Here is a 19,043-nt window from a genome sequence, read left to right on the forward strand (position 1 = left end):
GTTCTCTTTGTCTTTTTGCACCCATTAGGGCTCTGCTCCAGGACTCTTTTCACCAAAAAGTCTTATTTTTATTTTTATTAGATTATTTTCCTTGACATTGTAACATCCAGCCTGGATATAAATTATGCTTGTCTCATGTTAACATTTGAAACATGTAAAATATATTTTAGAATAGATAAAATGTCTTTTTTAAAAAAGTTGTTTTTGTGTGTGTGACAGAGACAGAGAGAGGCACAGATAGGGAGAGACAGACAAGAAGGGAGAGAGATGAGAAACATCAATTCTTCGTTGCAGCTCTTTAGTTTCCTTAGTTGTTCATTGATTGCTTTCTCATATGTGCCTTGATGGGGCGGGAGGGGGGGGAGACTGCAGCAGAGTGAGTGACCCCTTGCTCAAGCCAGCAACCTTGGGCTTCAGGCCAGTGACCTTTGGGCTCAAGCCAGTGACCATGGGATCATATCTGTGACCCCACGCTCAAGCCAGCGACCTCGCGCTCAAGCTAGTGAGCTCACAGTCAAGCTGGAGACCTCAGGTTTTCAACCTTGGTCCTCCGTGTCCCAGTCCGATGCTCTATCCACTGCACTACTACCTGGTCAGGCTAAAACATTTTAATAGGATTAAAAATTATATTTCTGTAGACAGAATTAGAGCATTATAGTAATTATATCCTCAGTGCTATCTAGGATTAGTTCATTTAATAAAGTAAGTACTGTCTTGTGTACCTCACTCAAATATATAATAGGAAGACTATTGCATAATGTGTATGTGCGTATTAATAAATGTAGTCACCTGTTGGAAAGAAGTAATTCTTTATAGGATTATTTTGAATAGGATCACCTTCTGGTATTCTTTTTTTTTTTTTTACAGAGACAGAGAGAGAGTCAGAGAGAGAGATAGACAGGGACAGACAGACAGGAACGAAGAGATGAGAAGCATCAATCATTAATTTTTTGTTGCGCATTGCAACACCTTAATTGTTCATTGATTGCCTTCTCATATGTGCCTTGACCGTGGGCCTTCAGCAGACCGAGTAACCCCTTGCTTGAGTCAGCGACCTTGGGCTCAAGCTGGTGAGCTTTTGCTCAAACCAGATGAGCCCTTGCTCAAGTTGGTAACCTCGGGGTCTCGAACCTGGGTCCTCTGCATCCCAGTCCGACACTCTATCCACTGCGCCACTGCCCGGTCAGGCCACCTTCTGGTATTCTTAACTGTTTGTTTACATACCTCAGTTGTTGGCAGAAAGTCCAAAAGAAAGAAAATATGTTGTTATGTTGAAAAGGAAGAGTGAAATTAAAAATGGAATTATATTTATGAATATTATAATATATTAATTATATATTTAATGTATTTTAAATATATTATTATCTATTTAGTTAACCTATAATAGGTATATTTATTAGAATTATATTTATTAATATTTTTATTATTATTCATCTATGTTCAGCTGAAAGAGAAGAGTGAATTGTAAGTAGAATTATATGGAAAAATCATGTAAAACAATGAAAACAAAGTAATTCACTGCATACAAAACTGGGGCCACCGTAGGCAAACAGCTGCTAAGCAAACATGTTGTAGTTCTGATTCAGTGATTTCCCTGGTGCTTTAGGCTACTTTGAAGACAGACATTCAGAAGAAAACAGACTCCGGGTATGTGCTCCAGTAGACAGCTGTGAAAATTTCCACCAAGGCTACTCCACAAGGCATCAGGGTTTCTGAAACTGACTTGTGATTCAAATTTGAGTAGATCGAAATCGAGCAAAGTAAAATCGAAACTGTCTACAGATTCTCAGAATCGAGAATTTAAGCAGGCTTGGAATATGGCTCAGGACAACCTAAATGCTTAACTAACTGATACGGAATTCTGATATTCTTCAGAATTCTAGGGGCTGAGCCAGGTCAAATGAGGGTACTTAGAATAGTAACAGTTAGGCTAGCTCCTGTCTGTCTTGATACATCTTCATTTATATTGGCTTTGTGTTCTTGAGACTATGTAGCTTATGTAATCAGTTTACCTTGTTTGTCATTTGTTCTAGTTAATTTAAATATATTATCCCTGATTTATTGATGTCACCCCATTAAAATTAATAAAAAATTATTTATTAAAAATATAAAAAATATATATATTATAAACAGTAGATGAAAAATACATTAAAATTGATGTAATTCAATCTTTATTCAGAAATATCTGCTAGAGATGTAGTGAATCCACCAAAACCCTATCAAGAAGTATTTAAAGAAGGAAAGGAAGGACACGATCTGTATATTATTTCTCACAATGATTATTACGTTGGTAAGTATCCTCCAGTGAAAAAAATATGGGGCTCCCAGATTTGTAAAGTGGTATAAAAGAGATAATGTACATAAAGTTAAGTGCCTGGCATATAATGAGTTATTAATAAATAATAACAATTTTTATAAGGTCATAAACCCTGATGGCTAGGAACACATACCCTTATACATTTTGTATATAAAACATAGAAATATACATATTCTTAAAATGTAGAAATATACATATTCTTAAAATGAAAGAAAACAGATAAGATTAAATGTGAGATAATGTTTTGTTTTAGTGGTTTTAGGCTTTAAAATACCGTTCTTTTTCAAATGTCAGGATTATTCTAAGTACTTAGCTTTATATGAGGAATATTGATTAATGGTTAAATGAACAAATTTTAAATCAGATATATCAGGTTCAAATTCTAGTTCGTCTTTTAGACCTTGGATGTTTTACTTACCTATCCTATTACCATATATTCTAGTCTCTTAAGTGGGGATAATATTGTGAGGATTAAGTGGATACTTGCAAAATGCTTAGCATAGTGCCTGGAATATGGTAAAGGCTTAATAACTATTATTATTAGTATTAAGTGATCTTGACTAATAGTAGCCTATTACTAGAATTATTCTATAGCACAGCTAAAAGGCATTATATTGTTATAGTGCTGTAAAACACAACTTCATTGTTGATGTGTTGATATTAAGTAGAATCTTGATATAGTAGAGGATTGAGGATTAGACTGATATATGTCCTGAGAAGGCTGGTGAATTGTGAATGATTCATGAACTCAACTCCATTAGCTAGAAGCAAGAATCTCACCTGACTGCAGCTCAGGGACTTTCTCCCTTGTTCCTTCTTTACTTCTTTACTTTTTCTCCTCCACTACCATCTCACAGCTTACTCCCTCACTATGCTCTTTCTTCTAAACTTTTGCTCATCGCTGGGACTTATCTCCTATGCCCATTGTTCCACTGTCTGGAATCTGCCATTCTCTTCTTTCATGATCAATCTCTGCTGGTTCCTTACACTGTTTTGTGTGTGTGTGTGTGTGTTTTTTAAGTTATGAGAGGAGGGGAAATACAGAGATAGACTCCCACATGCACCCTGCCTGGATCCACCTGGCAGCCCCATCTGGGGCCAATGCTCTGTCTATCTGGGTCCAATGCTCATAACTGAGCTATTTGTAGCACCTGAGGTGGGGCCTCCACAGAGCCATCCTAAGCGCCTAGGGCCAACATGCTTGAATCAATTGAGTCATGGCCGTAGGAGGGAAAGAGAGAGAAAGAGAAGTGGGAGAAAGAAGCAGATGGTCGCCTCTCCTGTATGCCCTGGCCAGGAATTGGACCTGGAACTTCCACATGCAGAGCTGACGCTCTACTGCTGAACCAACCAGCCAGGGCCTCTACATTATATCTTAACCTTTGAACTGATCTCTAGTTTCAGTCTTACTGTCTTATCTAGAAATAAAAAACTAATGCCATATTGCAATTTGAAAAGAAAAAGTTACACTACCAGATCTTTAATATAAATATAAAGACCTCCCTGTTGGGTTCTCAGCTCTCAATCACTATTTGAATGTTTTAATACAAGATCAGTGATTTTAATGAAATTGCAGGTTGCAGTGTTCTGATGATATCACCAAATTTTAGTGGAAGCAAGTACGAAACACCAGCCTCTCAGATCTTGGCATAGTGGGAAGGACTGCTGGGGTCCCAAAGCATCACCTTACCTTCTTGATCGTCAGCATTTCTATAATGTTAATAGGGCGTGCATTTTTTGTTGTTACTGTCTTTCTCCTACATCATTTCCCTACTTACTTTCCAAATGTTAACACAAGGAATTCTAGTTTCATCAGTCTCCCACTTTACATGGAAGAATGCTTCTGTCATCTGCAGCCAAATCTGTGCAGTTCCCTGCACTGTTACAGTTTCATTTTTTGTTCCATTCTCATTTTCACTGTCAATGGGAACATAATGTGTTTCCTTCAAGATAAGGTTATTGGTGTTGCATAAGTCAGAAGTCTCCCTTTCTTTTCACAGGAGAAGCAAAGAACCGAAAGTATAACCCATCAAGTTTCCATAGGTTTAAGCTGTATGGGGTCCCCACACCACATTTTAATGATGGGAAAAACATGGCAAAAACTTTATGCTGGCTTCATGAACTACAAATGTAAGTTTAATTATATTGTATGTTGGGATATATGACATATGGACTTAAAGAAAAGTTTATTATTTTTATTTTATTTTTTGACAGAGAGAGAGACAGACAGAGGGTTGGATAGACAGGAAGGGAGAGAGATGAGAAGCATCAATTCTTCATTGTAGCACAGGGATCAGAAATGTATGGCTCAAGAGCCAGATGTGGCTCTTTTGGTAGCTGCATCTGGCTCGCAGACAAATCTTTAATAAAAAAAATAATAACGTTAAAAATATAAAACATTCTCATGTATTACAATCCATTCATCACCCGCTCATGTTCATGGTTGTGGGTGGCTGGAGCCAATCACAGCTGTCCTCTGGGACAACACCAAATTTTTATCAGATAATGTGTAACGTACACAGGTTGTTGTGAGGTTAGGAAGTAAACTTCTCTCTCTCTTTTTTTTTTTTGTATTTTTCTGAAGCTGGAAACGGGGAGAGACAGTCAGACTTACTCCCACATGCGCCCGACTGGGATCCACCCGGCACGCCCACCAGGTGGCGACGCTCTGCCCACCAGGGGGCGATGCTCTGCCCCTCCGGGGCGTCGCTCTGTCGCGACCAGAGCCACTCTAGCGCCTGGGGCAGAGGCCAAGGAGCCATCCCCAGCGCCTGGGCCATCTTTGCTCCAATGGAGCCTCGCTGCTGGAGGGGAAGAGAGAGAGAGGAAGGAGAGGGGGAGGGGTGGAGAAGCAGATGGGCGCTTCTCCTGTGTGCCCTGGCCGGGAATCGAACCCGGGACTTCTGCACGCCAGGCCAACGCTCTACCACTGAGCCAACCTGCCAGGGCTAAACTTCTCTCCTTTTAATCAAGTAGTCAGCTAGCTAATTGCAGAAACCCTTTTGATGAAGAAGATGGCTAAAAGAAAAAAAAACGAGGAGTATTGTACTTTTCAGCAGGAATGGACAGAGTAATTCACTTTTGTGGAGAGAGCAGGTTCTGCACTGTGTCTAATATGCAATGATAAAAATTGCATCAGTGAAATGGTCAAATATAAAGTGGCACTTGAACACACGCCATACTACATCTGCATTGAAATATCTAGTGGGGGACAGAAGGAAGAAAGCATGTCAAGAGCTACTGTGCAGAGTGCAAGCTAGTCAGCAGCAACTCTGTGTTTGGACCCAACAAGGTGACTAGAATTCAGCTAGCTTTGCTGGTGCTTTAGCAATTGTGAGAAACGGAAAGCCATTCACAGATGGGGAGAATGCTGAAACATTCATGCTTGATGTTGTCAATGAACTTTTTGATGACTTTTTGGATAAAGACAGGTTAATCAAACGAATAAAAGACATGCCTCTGTCGGCAAGAACTGTTCATGATTGTACCATCATGATGGCAAATCAAATTGAGGGAACACAAGTGAAGGACATAAATGCAGCACCATTCTTTTCTCTCACTTTGGATGTCAACAGATATAAGTCATTTATCCCAGTTCAGCCTGATTGCAAGGTATGCTGTCGGTGACACACTACGTGAGTAAAGGCTTGCTGTTTTGCCTATGAAAGAGACAACAAGAGGGGAGGATTTATTCAAGTCTTTCACTGAGTTCTCTAATGAAAAAAAATCTACCGATGGATAAACTTATTTCAGTGTGTACTGATAGCACTCTGTGCATGGTGGGGAAAAACAGAGGATTCGTAACGCTTCTTCGTGAACATGAAAAGACGCCCATCCTAAGTTTTCACTGCATCCTACATCAGGAGGCGCTTTGTGCTCAGATGTGTGGTGAGCAGCTTGGTGAGGTGATGTTGCTGGTCATTCGGGTGGTCAACTTTATTGTTGCCTGACCTTTAAATGATTGCCAGTTTAAAACACTGCTGGATGAAGTTGGGAATAATTATCCTGGTCTGCTTCTGCACAGCAATGTGCGTTGGTTGTCAAGAGGGAAGGTGCTCAGCCATTTTGCAGCTTGTCTGAGCGAAATCCGGATTTTTCTTGAAATGATAAATGTCGAGAATCCTGAGTTAGCTAACACTGAGTGGCTCCTGAAGTTCTACTATCTCGTGGACATGACTGAACATCTGAACCAGCTCAATGTGAAAATGCAAGACGTTGGAAATACAGTCTTATCCCTTCAACAAGCAGTGTTTGTATTTGAAAACAAGCTGGAACTCTTCATTGCCGACATTGAAACAGGTCCTTTAATACACTTTGAAAAACTGGGAGAGTTTAAAGATGCATGCACAGCAAGTGACCTTGCTCAACATCTTGATCTCCAGCAGCTAGTGGGCTTCACATCTAATCTTCTACAGTCATTCAAAGCACACTTTGGAGAATTTCGTGAGCACACTCGTCTTTTTAAGGCCATCACCCATCCACACGAGTGTGCTGTGGACAGCGTCAACCTGAGTTACATCCCTGGTGTCTCCGTCAGAGATTTTGAGCTACAAGCTGCTGCCTGAAGGCCTCAGACATGTGGGTGAATAAGTTCAAGTCACTGAATGAAGATCTGGAAAGACTTGCACAACAGCAAGCAGAGTTGGTGAGCAAACACAAGTGGGGAGAAATGAAAAAATTTCAACCCACGGACCAGCTGATTGTCAAAACTCAGAATGTGCTTCCCATCACATACCACACACTGCAGCGTGTGAGTATTGCTGTACTGACAATGTTTGGCTCTACGTATGCATGTGAGCAGTCTTTCTCACACCTAAAGAACATTAAGACCAACCTACAATCACATTTAATGGATAGAAGTCTCAACGCCTGCATGAAGCTTAACCTTACCACGTATCAACCAGACTACAAAGCCATCAGCAAAACCATGCAGCACCAGAAGTCCCATTAATGGTCAGAAGTACTTTATTCAACATTGGTTAGCAACAGCATAAGAACATTATTAAAAAAAATTCAGAGACTTATTGTACTTTAAAAGTGTTGGTCTTACATAAAATGCACACATTTACTTGTATTTAGTGTTAAACATATTGTATGGGTCTCATGGAATTACATTTAAAATACATGGCGTTCATGTCTCTCTCAGCCAAAAAGGTTCCCGACCCCTGTTGTAGCACCTCAGTTGTTCATTGATTGCTTTCTCATATATGCCTTTTTCAGGGGAGGGGAGTGAGGCTACATCACAGTGAATGACCCATTGCTCAAGCCAGTAACCTTGGGCTCAAGCCAGCGACCTTTGGGCTCAAGCCAGTGACCATTGGGTCATGTCTGTGATCCCATGCTCAAGCCAGTGACCCGGTGCTCAAGCTGGTGACCTCGGGGTCTCGAACCTGAGTCCTCTGCATCCCAGTCCGATGCTCTATCCACTGTGCCACTGCCTGGTTAGGCTATTGTTTTGATTTTTTAAAGAGGTAATAAAATGACATGTTTCAAATATAAAATTAATAGAAAAATAAGTGCAGCGATGTATTCCAAACTGTCCAGTTTCCCCAGAGATAATCACGATACTTGTGTTTACAGGTGTGAGTGTGAGTGTGTATGTATCATCCCAAAGTTACTTTTTGCCATTACAAGCAAATATAAAGACGTGTATGTATGTTTTCAACCTATGGAATCAATCCTATTGATGAAAAAAAATTTTTTTCCCACCAATTTGAGGGAAAGAGCAAGAGAAAAGGGGAAAGACAGAGAGAGAAGCATCAACTTTTTTTTTTTTTTGTACTTTTCTGAAGTTGGAAACGGGGAGAGACAGTCAGACAGACTCCTGCATGCACCCGACCAGGATCCACCCGGCACGCCCACCAGGGGCGACGCTCTGCCCACCAGGGGCGAGGCTCTGCCCCTCTGGGGTGTCGCTCTGCTGCGACCAGAGCCACTCTAGCGCCTGGGGCAGAGGCCAAGGAGCCATCCCCAGTGCCTGGGCCATCCTTGCTCCAATGGAGCCTTGGCTGCGGGAGGGGAAGAGAGAGACAGAGAGGAAGGAGGGGGTGGGGGGGTGGAGAAGCAAATGGGCACTTCTCCTATGTGCCCTGAACGGGAATCGAACCCGGGTCCCCCGCACGCCAGGCCAACGCTCTACCGCTGAGCCAACCGGCCAGGGCCGAGAAGCATCAACTTTTTGCTCCACTCAGTTGTGTACTCATTGGTTGCTTTTCATATATGCCCTGACTGGGAATCAAACACACAACTTCGGTGCTCCGGGACAACGCTCTATCTACTGAGCGTTGGCCTTATTAATATTTTTTAAAGATGATGGACTTTCAAATTTCTACTTTGTTTAATAGTTATTTGGGCACCTGAGCATCTAACTTTATCTTGTGAACTGTGATCTTTTATACCTTCATTCTATGTATATATGACTACTTCCCTAAAAAGCTTTAAAATAAGCTTCCTTAGTTTTTCATTATCTGTGTTATATATATATTTTTTCATTTTTCTGAAGCTGGAAACGGGGAGAGACAGTCAGACAGACTCCCGCATGCACCCGGCCGGGATCCACCAGGCACGCCCACCATGGGGCGACGCTCTGCCCACCAGGGGGCGATAATCTGCCCATCCTGGGCGTCGCCATGTTGCGACCAGAGCCACTCTAGCGCCTGAGGCAGAGGCCACAGAGCCATCCCCAGCGCCCGGGCCATCTTTGCTCCAATGGAGCCTTGGCTGCAGGAGGGGAAGAGAGAGACAGAGAGGAAAGCGCGGCGGAGGGGTGGAGAAGCAAATGGGCACTTCTCCTGTGTGCCCTGGCCGGGAATCAAACCCGGGTCCTCCGCACACTAGGCCGACACTCTACCGCTGAGCCAACCGGCCAGGGCTTATATTTTTTATCTAAGGTAACACTTAAACAGCAGGAGATTACTCATAAAAGTCCATATTTCCTACTGTGCTTAAAAAATCAGATGATTGCCCTGGTGGAATAGCTCAGCATTGTCCCTGATACCCAACGTTGCATGTTCAATTCCCGGTCAGGGCACATACAAGAATCAACCAGTGAATGCATAAGTAAGTAGAACAACAAATCGATGTTTCTCTCTTTCTCTAGAATCAAGAAATTAAATCAGAAGATTGGAAATATCGGTCTAGTAGGTTGAAAAGATATGTCCAGATCATTCTCAGACCCTCTGAATATTACCTTATGTGGGAAAGGGTCTTTGTAAATGTCTTTAAATTAAGGATCTTGAGCCAAAGAGATCATTTGGATTATCTGGATAGGCTCTGAATCCAATCACAAGTATCCTTATAAGGGAAAGGCAGAGGGATACTTGAGACAGAACACACGCAGAGGAGAAGGAGAAGTAAACATGGAGGAGGCGAATGGGGTGATGCAGCCTTAACCAAGGAAGGCCAAAGAATGCCAGCAGCCTCCAGACGTGGAAGCAGCATTAGCTTCTCCCCTAGAACCTTTGGAGGAAAAGCAGTCTTGCTGTCACCTTGACTTCAGACTTCTGATCTGGCCTTCAGAGCTGTGAGAGGATACATTTCTGTTGGTTTAAGCCACTAATTTGTGGTAATTTTTTAAATAGCAACCACAGGAAACTAATACACTGGGCCTGCACTTGTGCACATCAGTGGTAGGAGTGGTTTTGTTTTGCCCTCTGTCCTCTTCAGAGGGGACATTGACCCTAACTCTTTTCCCCAAGATCTTGTAGCTAAGAAGCAGTCGGCATAGGAGTAAACCCCAGACATGGGGGTCCCAAGGCTGCCTTTAACCACGACACAAGGTTTATATTATAGATGCCAGATTCTGTGATCACAGACCTGAAATAATGATTTTCGTTCTTTTTCCACTTCTGAATTATATGGTTTTCTGATACTTAAATTATTCAAAACAATAATGGCAAGATACAAACACCAAATAAATTCTTATACTATTATAGTAAACCCATATGGGAGTTTATTTGGGGTATAGAAGAAAAGCTTATATAACAAATATTCATTAATATGTCATTATTAAAGTGGTTAAACCATGCATAAATGAAATATAAATAAATGATTTAAATATTTAAGGACTAGAGATAGTTATAATTGAATATAATATAGAAATTGATACTTGAAGGGAGATGACAAATGTGGTCAATTCAATTATAAAGCTTAGAAATATAAACCTATTTATAAAAGACATGAAATAAACACATTAACAGCAATGTGATGCTTAAGAATGTCCTAAGAGCCCTGGCCGGTTGGCTCAGCGGTAGAGTGTCGGCCTGGCGTGCGGGGGGACCCAGATTCGATTCCCGGCCAGGGCACATAGGAGAAGCGCCCATTTGCTTCTCCACCCCCCCTCCTTCCTCTCTGTCTCTCTCTTCCCCTCCCGCAGCCAAGGCTCCATTGGAGCAAAGATGGCCCGGGCGCTGGGGGATGGCTCCTTGGCCTCTGCCCCAGGCGCTAGAGTGGCTCTGGTCGCGGCAGAGTGACGCCCCGGAGGGGCAGAGCATCGCCCCCTGGTGGGTGTGCCGGGTGGATCCCGGTCGGGCGCATGCGGGAGTCTGTCTGTCTCTCCCCGTTTCCAGCTTCAGAAAAATACAAAAAAAAAAAAAAAAAAAAAAGACTTTTTTTTTTTTTAATTGAGAGAGCAAGAGACAGGAAAGAAAAGAAATGAGAAGGATCAACTTGTAGTTGCAGCTCTTTAGTTGTTCATTGATTGCTTTCTCATATGTGCCTTGACTGGGAGTCTCCAGCTGAGCCAGTAACCCCTTATTCAAGCCAGTGACCTTGGGCTCAAGCCAGTGACCTTGGGCTTTAAGACAGCAACTTTTGGGCTCAAACCAGCAACCATAAGATTATGTCGATGAGCTCACACTCAAGCTAGTGTGCTTGTATGCAAGCTGGATAAGCCTGTGCTCAAGCAGGAGACCTTGGGGTTTCAAACCTGGTACCTCAGCGTCCCAGGTTGACATTGACACTCTATCCACTGTGCCACCACCGGTCAGGCAATTAGGACATATTTATCAGTGACTTGGGATAGTCATAGATAAATACACTGAGTACTCCAAAGACTAGTATAGTGTTATATGTTAATTATGTGTCAATAAAAAAAAAAATCACTGAATTTATAAAAGCTGGTAATATACAAGTTACCTTTCTCTCCGGCTTGTCTCTATTCTCAAGAAAACGCTGTTTTTTTTTTTAGATGTTTTATCTGATCACACTTTCTGTATTTTGAAATTTAATTGGAAAATTATTGCTAAAATAATAGAGTATTTTTTCAGCTGGATTTTTAAAAAATAACTCATTACTTTTTTTTTCAGTGTCATTTATATTATGAACTTGGAGTTAAGGTTGTTTGTTTACATTTTAAGACATCTAAATTTTATGTGTACTCTTTTAACATAGATTTGGTTTATGCTTAACTTTTAAGGGATATATTTTCTCTGCAAAACTATTTCTATATATTCTGTTTATGACTTCTGGTTTGAAGAATCAGGATCTTCAAACAATAGGTGTGTGTGTGTATGTGTGTGTCTGGAGGAAAAAAATTCACTTTTACACAAAATATTTTATTCTAAGTTGGTTAGTGAATGCTGTGAGGTTGTGTAATGATGTTACAATTATTGATATTCTGACATACATGGTTACTCATGGGTACTTCCTGATTCTACCAGAAACATAATCCAGGCACTATTAGACTGAAAAGAGTAGACTCTGTGATTTTTTATCCTAAGTCTTATAATTCTTCCATGTTCCTAATTATGTCTCTTAGAGCTGGTTTTTAGATTGTCAACTTTATTTGTTCAAATTATGGCATTTAAGCGCCATTGATTTATTCTGATTTTACCCGTATTCTTTTCCCTCTTCCTTTTTGAACTAATGGGAAGTAAATGAAGAAGTAAGAGGTGAATTACTTTGTTTTTCATCTTTTGTTTCTGCACAGAGTGTCATTCCTCTCCAGAAATTTATTCAGCTCAATATTTGTATAGCACAGGAAATAGTTTTAAAAGAAAATGAAATTTAAGAATTTTATGTTCATTGTTTTCAGTCTTAGCAAAAACAATAGAGAATTTTAAATTTTAATGTCATTAAAAAGTAGAGTTGTAATTTTACAGTTCTCTGAAGAAATCTTAGTTATTTAATCACAATGAAATAACAAAATTATTTTACAGAATAGGCAAAATAAAATCACCCATAATCCTGTCACTGTCATTCAATCATTATCATTTTTTAAAATACAAATTAAAATATTTATTGATCTCAGCAAAAAAGGAAGTTGAGAGAGAGAGGGAGAGAGAGAGACAGGAACATCAGTCTGTTCCTGTATGTTCCCTGACCTGGGATCAAACTGGCAACCTCTGTGTTTTAGGAGGATGCTCTAACCAATTGAGCTATCTGGACAGACGCCAGAACATATTATGTTTTTTGTATCTCTCTGAAGTTAGAAGCCGGGAGTCAGTCAGACAGACTCCTGCATGCCCTGGACTGGGATTCACTGGCATTCCCACCAGGGGGCGATGCTCTGCCCATCTGGGGTGTTGCTCCATTGCAATCATAGTCATTCTAGCGCCTGAGGTGGAGGCCATGGAGCCATCCTCAGCACCCAGGCCAACTCCGCTCCAATGGAGCCTTGGCTGCGGGAGAGGAAGAGAGAGGTAAAGAGAGAGGAGAGGTGGCAGGGTGGAGAAGCAGATGGGTGCTTCTCCTATGTGCCCTGACCAGGGATCGAACCCCGGACTTCCACAGGCTGGGCTGACGCTATACAGCTGAGCCAACCGGCCAGGGCCTAGAGCATATTCTTTTTTTTTTTAAGTCTTTTTTATTTATTTATTTATTTATTTATTTATTTATTTATTTATTTATTTCAGAGACAGAGAGTGAGTCAGAGCGAGGGATAGACAGGGACAGACAGACAGGAACGGAGAGAGATGAGAAGCATCAATCATTAGTTTTTCATTGCGCTTGCAACACCTTAGCTGTTCATTAATTGCTTTCTCATATGTGCCTTGACCGCGGGTCTTCAGCAGACCGAGTAACCCCTTGTTGGACCCAGCGACCTTGGGTTCAAGCTGGTAGACTTTTGCTCAAACCAGATGAGCCCACGCTCAAGCTGGCGACCTTGAGGTCTCGAACCTGGGTCCTCTGCATCCCAGTCCGACGCTCTATCCACTGCGCCACCGCCTGGTCAGGCTAGAGCATATTCTCTTTTTAAAGGTATTTCTTTGTAGTGTGGCTTCCTGTGTAGATTTTGCATAAGTTTCATCAGAGTGCAATCCCATTTTATATCATTTTTCACTTAACATCAAAGAATTTTATATTGCTATATATTCTTTTTAAAATAGGATTTATTGGAGAGACATTGGTTAATAAAATGATACAGGTTTTAGGTGTACAATTCTATAACACATCATTTGTACATTATACTGTATATTCACTACTCTTAAGTCAAGTCTCCTTCCTGCAGTGTATTTATTTTTTTATTTCCTACTATGTATTCTTGTGTGTGTGTGTGTGTGTGTGTGTGTTTTACAGAGACAGAGAGAGAGTCAGAGAGAGGGATAGACAGACAGGAACGAAGAGAGATGAGAAGCATCAATCATTAGTTTTTCATTGTGCGTTGCAACACCTTAGTTGTTCATTGATTGCTTTCTCATATGTGCCTTGACCGCGGGCCTTCAGCCGACCGAGTAACTCCTTGCTGGAGCCAGAGACCTTGGGTTCAAGCTGGTGGGCTCTTGCTCAAACCAGATGTGCCTGTGCTCAAGCTGGCGACCTCTGGGTCTCGAACCTGGGTCCTCTGCATCCTAGTCCGACGCTCTATCCACCGCGCCACCGCCTGGTCAGGCCTACTATGTATTTTTAATAACCAACAATTAAATTGAATGCTGTCTATTCTTATTAATGTGACATAATATAATCACCCTTCATGATTGAACATTTCAGTTCTTTTCTTCTTTCCATTATAGTCAATGAGATTACAAACATTTTTATAAATATAACTTTTCTACATTTTCAATTCTTATATGGATTATCTTCTTGATTGGTTCCCAGATGTGGATAAAAGGAAATGAACAATGCTTTTGAATCGTATTACCAAATTATTTCCAAAAGGATTATAGTGATTTGCACTAGCAATCCACAGGTGTTTTACCATACTTTTTGCCAATGTTAAATATTTTCTCTCTCTCTGTCTCTCTAAATATGCTTTATGTTAAAAATGGTACTTTGTTGTTTTATTTTACATTTCTTTAATTCCTATAGAGTATTATAATTTCTCCGCATATTTATTAGATGTGAGTTATCTATTTATATTCTTTTTTTTTTTTGTATTTTTTCTGAAGCTGGAAACGGGGAGAGACAGTCAGACTCCCGCATGCGCCCGACTGGGATCTACCCGGCACACCCACCAGGGGGCGATGCTCTGCCCACCAGGGGGTGATGCTCTGCCCCTCCCGGGCATCGCTCTGTTGCAACCAGAGCCACTCTAGTGCCTGGGGCAGAGGCCAAGGAGCCATCCCCAGCGCTCGGGCCATCTTTGCTCCAATGGAGCCTCGCTGTGGGAGGGGAAGAGAGAGACAGAGAGGAATGAGAAGGGGAGGGGTGGAGAAGCAGATGGGCGCTTCTCCTGTGTGCCCTGGCCGGGAATTGAACCCGGGACTTCCGCACGCCAGGCTGACGCTCTACCACTGAGCCAACCGGCCAGCGCCTCTATTTATATTCTTTATTTATTCAATACTTAATTTTCTTTGAGCAATTTTAAAAGTTACATTTATAATAATAGTATTAACAATTTGGTTGTGTTTACTGAAAAAAAATGTTTCCCTGTCTTATTCTTTCATCAAAGTTTTATATTTTATTATAAACTTACCTTTATTAATAGAAGTAAAATGATAGAAGAATGAGCATAGAGCTTTCTTTTTAGCATATAATTTCTTTTGAAGCTGGATTTATTTTTCTTTCTTTCTCTTTTTTTCTTTTTGACAGAGACACAGAGAGAGAGTCAGAGAGAGGGACAGACAGGGGCAGACGGAAAGGAAGGGAGAGAGATAAGAAGCATCAGTTCTTTGTTGCAGCACCTTTTAGTTGTTCATTTATTGCTTTCTCATATGTGCCTTGACTGGGGGGCTACAGCAGAACAAGTGACCCCTTGCTCAAGCCAGCATTCTTGGGCTCAAGCCAGCGACCTTGGGCTTCAAACCAACGACCTTTGGGTTCAAGCCAGTGACCCCACGCTCAAGCTGGTGAGCCCCTGCTCAAGCTGGCAACCTTGGAGCTTTGAACCTGGGTCCTCTGCATTCCAGTGCAACACTCTATCCACTGTGCCACTGCCTGGTCAGGCTGCATTTATTTTTCTGATGGTTCTAATTATGCTCTGATTTTCCTTACCATATGTATATTTGGAAATCAAGAATTCTTGAGGCAATAGAGATAGCTGACAATTTTCTAATTTTCTAGGAAAAGAGGAGCTAAGGTTGTATCCAAGAGAGTTGATGATTTCAAAGAAAAGTTTCAACATAAACTTGGAAGAGTTTTAGATCCGTAAGTTAATGATTAACTTTGAATTGACAGAGTCTGTGGATCGAATGTGTAAAGTACTCTTGTGGTAAATGTTGGTTTGTGTTCTATTGGTTTCTATCTACTAAATAAGAAAGTCATTTTTTTGTGTTTATCACGGAACTCTATCTACTTTTTAGGGCGTGGGGTTCTGGGACAGCACTGAGTTCTGAGATAGAGAGGGCATTCAGAAAAGAGGAGGGAAGAATTTTGTGTAAAGATTTATCTCTGGGATATCAGACATTTAACTTAATGTGTTACATCTTTCATCTCTTCCCTGTCTGTCTGTCGTTCTCTCTCTACTTCCTAATTCTGCTTTGAATCTGTCCTGTTGTTCTTTTAAAATCCAGGCTACTGAAAGCCATTGAAAGCATTTAGCCATTGTTAATACAAATAGATTAGAGAAAAGATCTGCTGAAGAACGTCTGTTTGATTTTCTTAGTTGGGTATAGGAGAAAATATAGGCTATTAACAACATATGGCAAACATATTTTAAATTCCAGAGATGCCATGTGGTGAGTATTTTAACTAAAAGATTTGTTTTCTTTGATAGCATTGCAGAAACAATGAATGTTCCCCCAGACCACACATTTGGAGCTTGTCTTCTTCCTGACGACTATGGTAAATATACAAACTTTCTCCTTATAGAACAACAACAAACCCTCCAGCGCTATGCAGTTAAGTTTACCATCTCTTTTCAGAGCTTCACATTTTCGAGGCTTAAAATATCTATGAATATTAATGAGAAAAGTTTGTAGCACAAGAAAGTTTTCATATTATATATGTTTGAAATAGGCACATGATAAAGCCATTATAACGAATACCTTCAGTCAGTTAAGGCTCACAATTTTACTTAGAAAATAAATGGCCTGTATTAAACAAGCCAAAGTGAAGTGGGACAGTCTTTTAATGAATCAAATATTATACTATACCCTTGCTACTCAAAATGTGGTCTGCAGGCTGGCAGAGGTGGCGTTCCCATTCTTAGAAATGCAGAATCTCAGGCTCCACCCCAGACCTACCCAATCAGAAACTGCATTTTAACAATATTTCCAGAATTGCAGGTGTACTCAAGATTGACAAAGCACTGTATTCTACAATCACATAATTAAAAGCTGTTCTCTTCCCACCAGCCAATCAATTAATCAGTCTATAAAGTGGCTGCAGAAACTTAACCAGGGTTTTTTTTTTTGTTTTTTTTTCTTTTCATTTTTCTGAAGCTGGAAACGGGGAGAGTCAGTCAGACAGACTCCCGCATGCGCCTGACCGGGATCCACCCGGCACGCCCACCAGGGGAGACGCTCTGCCCACCAGGGGGCGATGCTCTGCCCATCCTGGGCGTCGCCACATTGCGACCAGAGCCACTCTAGCGCCTGAGGCAGAGGCCACAGAGCCATCCCCAGCGACCGGGCCATCTTTGCTCCAATGGAGCCTTGGCTGCGGGAGGGGAAGATAGAGACAGAGAGGAAAGCGCGGCGGAGGGGTGGAGAAGCAAATGGGCGCTTCTCCTGTGTGCCCTGGCCGGGAATCGAACCTGGGTCCTCCGCACGCTAGGCTGATGCTCTACCGCTGAGCCAACCGGCCAGGGCTAACCAGGGTTTTATCTTTATGTGTAAGCAATTTAAACAGCAGACATCCAAAGAAAAAACTATGCTAAAGCTTATCAGGACTGGGCTGTGTATCAGTGATTTTCAAACTATAGCCTGCAGTGATCACTCAGGGACATTATTAAACATGCAAGCTCCTGCGACCCATGCCCGGATTGTCTGACTCAGTAGGTCCTTTTTTTTTTCTTTTAATAATGTTTTTAAACTTATCAATTTTAGACAGAGAAAGGGAGAGAGAGAGAGAGAGAGAGGAAGAGAAACGTTGATTTGTTGTTCTACATATTTATACATTCATGGGTTGATTCTTGTACGTGCCCTCGACAAAGATTGAACCCACAACCTTGGTGTATCGGGACAGTGCTCTAACCAGTGAGCAACCTGGCCGGGGCCTACGTAGGTTCTTGTACACACTAAAGTTTAAGAACTACTACGAAAAATGCTTTAGCTAATATTCACTCGCTGACAAAGTAAATACTTATTTTTATGTGACCTTATGCAGCAGTGCTTTGGAGGATCATTAATTGCCTCATTAGGAGATTGTATTTGGGTTCTGTTTTTCTTTTTCTTTTAGATTTTATTTATTGATTTTAGAGAGAAGAAAGAGAGAGAGGGAGAATGAAAATTGTATTTTGGTTCTGTTTTTATATGAACTGTTATACGTTTCATGGATTCTTGCTCTTAGAGGTTCTTTATACCTGTAGCACGTGGTCAGGGAGGATTTAGGAAACTCATCTGTTAGCCTGAAACCAAGCAGGTAATCACGGTACATAAGGTCTGCCTGTTTGAGGTTAGGCTTCATGTGGTGGGTGCTCTGTCTTGCAGTCTGTCGGATCCTCAGGATCTAGCACGCAATGCATTTTTTACCAAAATTTATAGTGTGATCAATTTGACATTTTGACAACATTGACTCATTTCCTGATGGATGCTATTCTCATAAATTGAACTATAAAATAGTTTTACGAAAAGGAAGAACACTGACATTAATAATTTAAAGTATATGTGGCCTGGCCAGGTAGTTCAGTTGGTTAGAGTGTCGTCCCTATACGCCAGAGTTGCGGGTTCGATTAGTGATCAGTGCATGTACAAGAATCAACCGATGGCCTGACCTGGTGGTGGCGCAGTGGATAGAGCGTCGGATTGAGATGCGGAGAACCCGGGTTCGAGACCCCAAGGTCGCCAGCTTGAGCGCGGGCCCATCTGGTTTGAGCAAAGCTCTTCAACTTGGACCCAAGGTCACTGGCTTGAGCAAGGGGTTACTCAGTCTGCTGTAGCCGCATGGTCAAGGCACAGATGAGAAAGCAATCAATGAACAACTAAGGTGTCGCAATGAAAAACTAATGATTGATGCTTCTCATCTCTCTCTGTTCCTGTCTGTCTGTCTCTATCTATCCCTTTCTCTGACTCTCTCTCTGTCTCTGTAAAAAAAAAGAATCAACCAATGGATGCATAAATAGGTGGAACAACAAATCAATGTTTTTTTCTCTCTCTCTCTCTCTCCCTCTCTGCCTAAAATTAATTTAATTTTTCTTTTTTTTGTGACAGAGACAGAAAGAGAGACAGAGAGAAGGACAGACATGAAG

At 41.3% G+C, this 19,043-nt stretch overlaps 1 protein-coding gene across 1 annotated transcript in view; it reads left to right on the forward strand.

The window, feature by feature from the left end:
• Window positions 1–19,043, forward strand: part of EFHB (EF-hand domain family member B) — a 65,691-nt gene that overhangs the window by 23,318 nt on the left and 23,330 nt on the right. Inside the window, exons 5-8 of the mRNA XM_066245524.1 lie at window positions 2,180–2,290; window positions 4,318–4,447; window positions 15,758–15,841; window positions 16,410–16,477. Coding sequence (XP_066101621.1) covers window positions 2,180–2,290; window positions 4,318–4,447; window positions 15,758–15,841; window positions 16,410–16,477 — 393 coding nt within the window. The remainder of the gene's footprint in view (window positions 1–2,179; window positions 2,291–4,317; window positions 4,448–15,757; window positions 15,842–16,409; window positions 16,478–19,043) is intronic.

This window comes from Saccopteryx bilineata, chromosome 10 (assembly GCF_036850765.1).
Source record: "Saccopteryx bilineata isolate mSacBil1 chromosome 10, mSacBil1_pri_phased_curated, whole genome shotgun sequence".
Lineage (NCBI taxonomy): Eukaryota > Metazoa > Chordata > Mammalia > Chiroptera > Emballonuridae > Saccopteryx > Saccopteryx bilineata.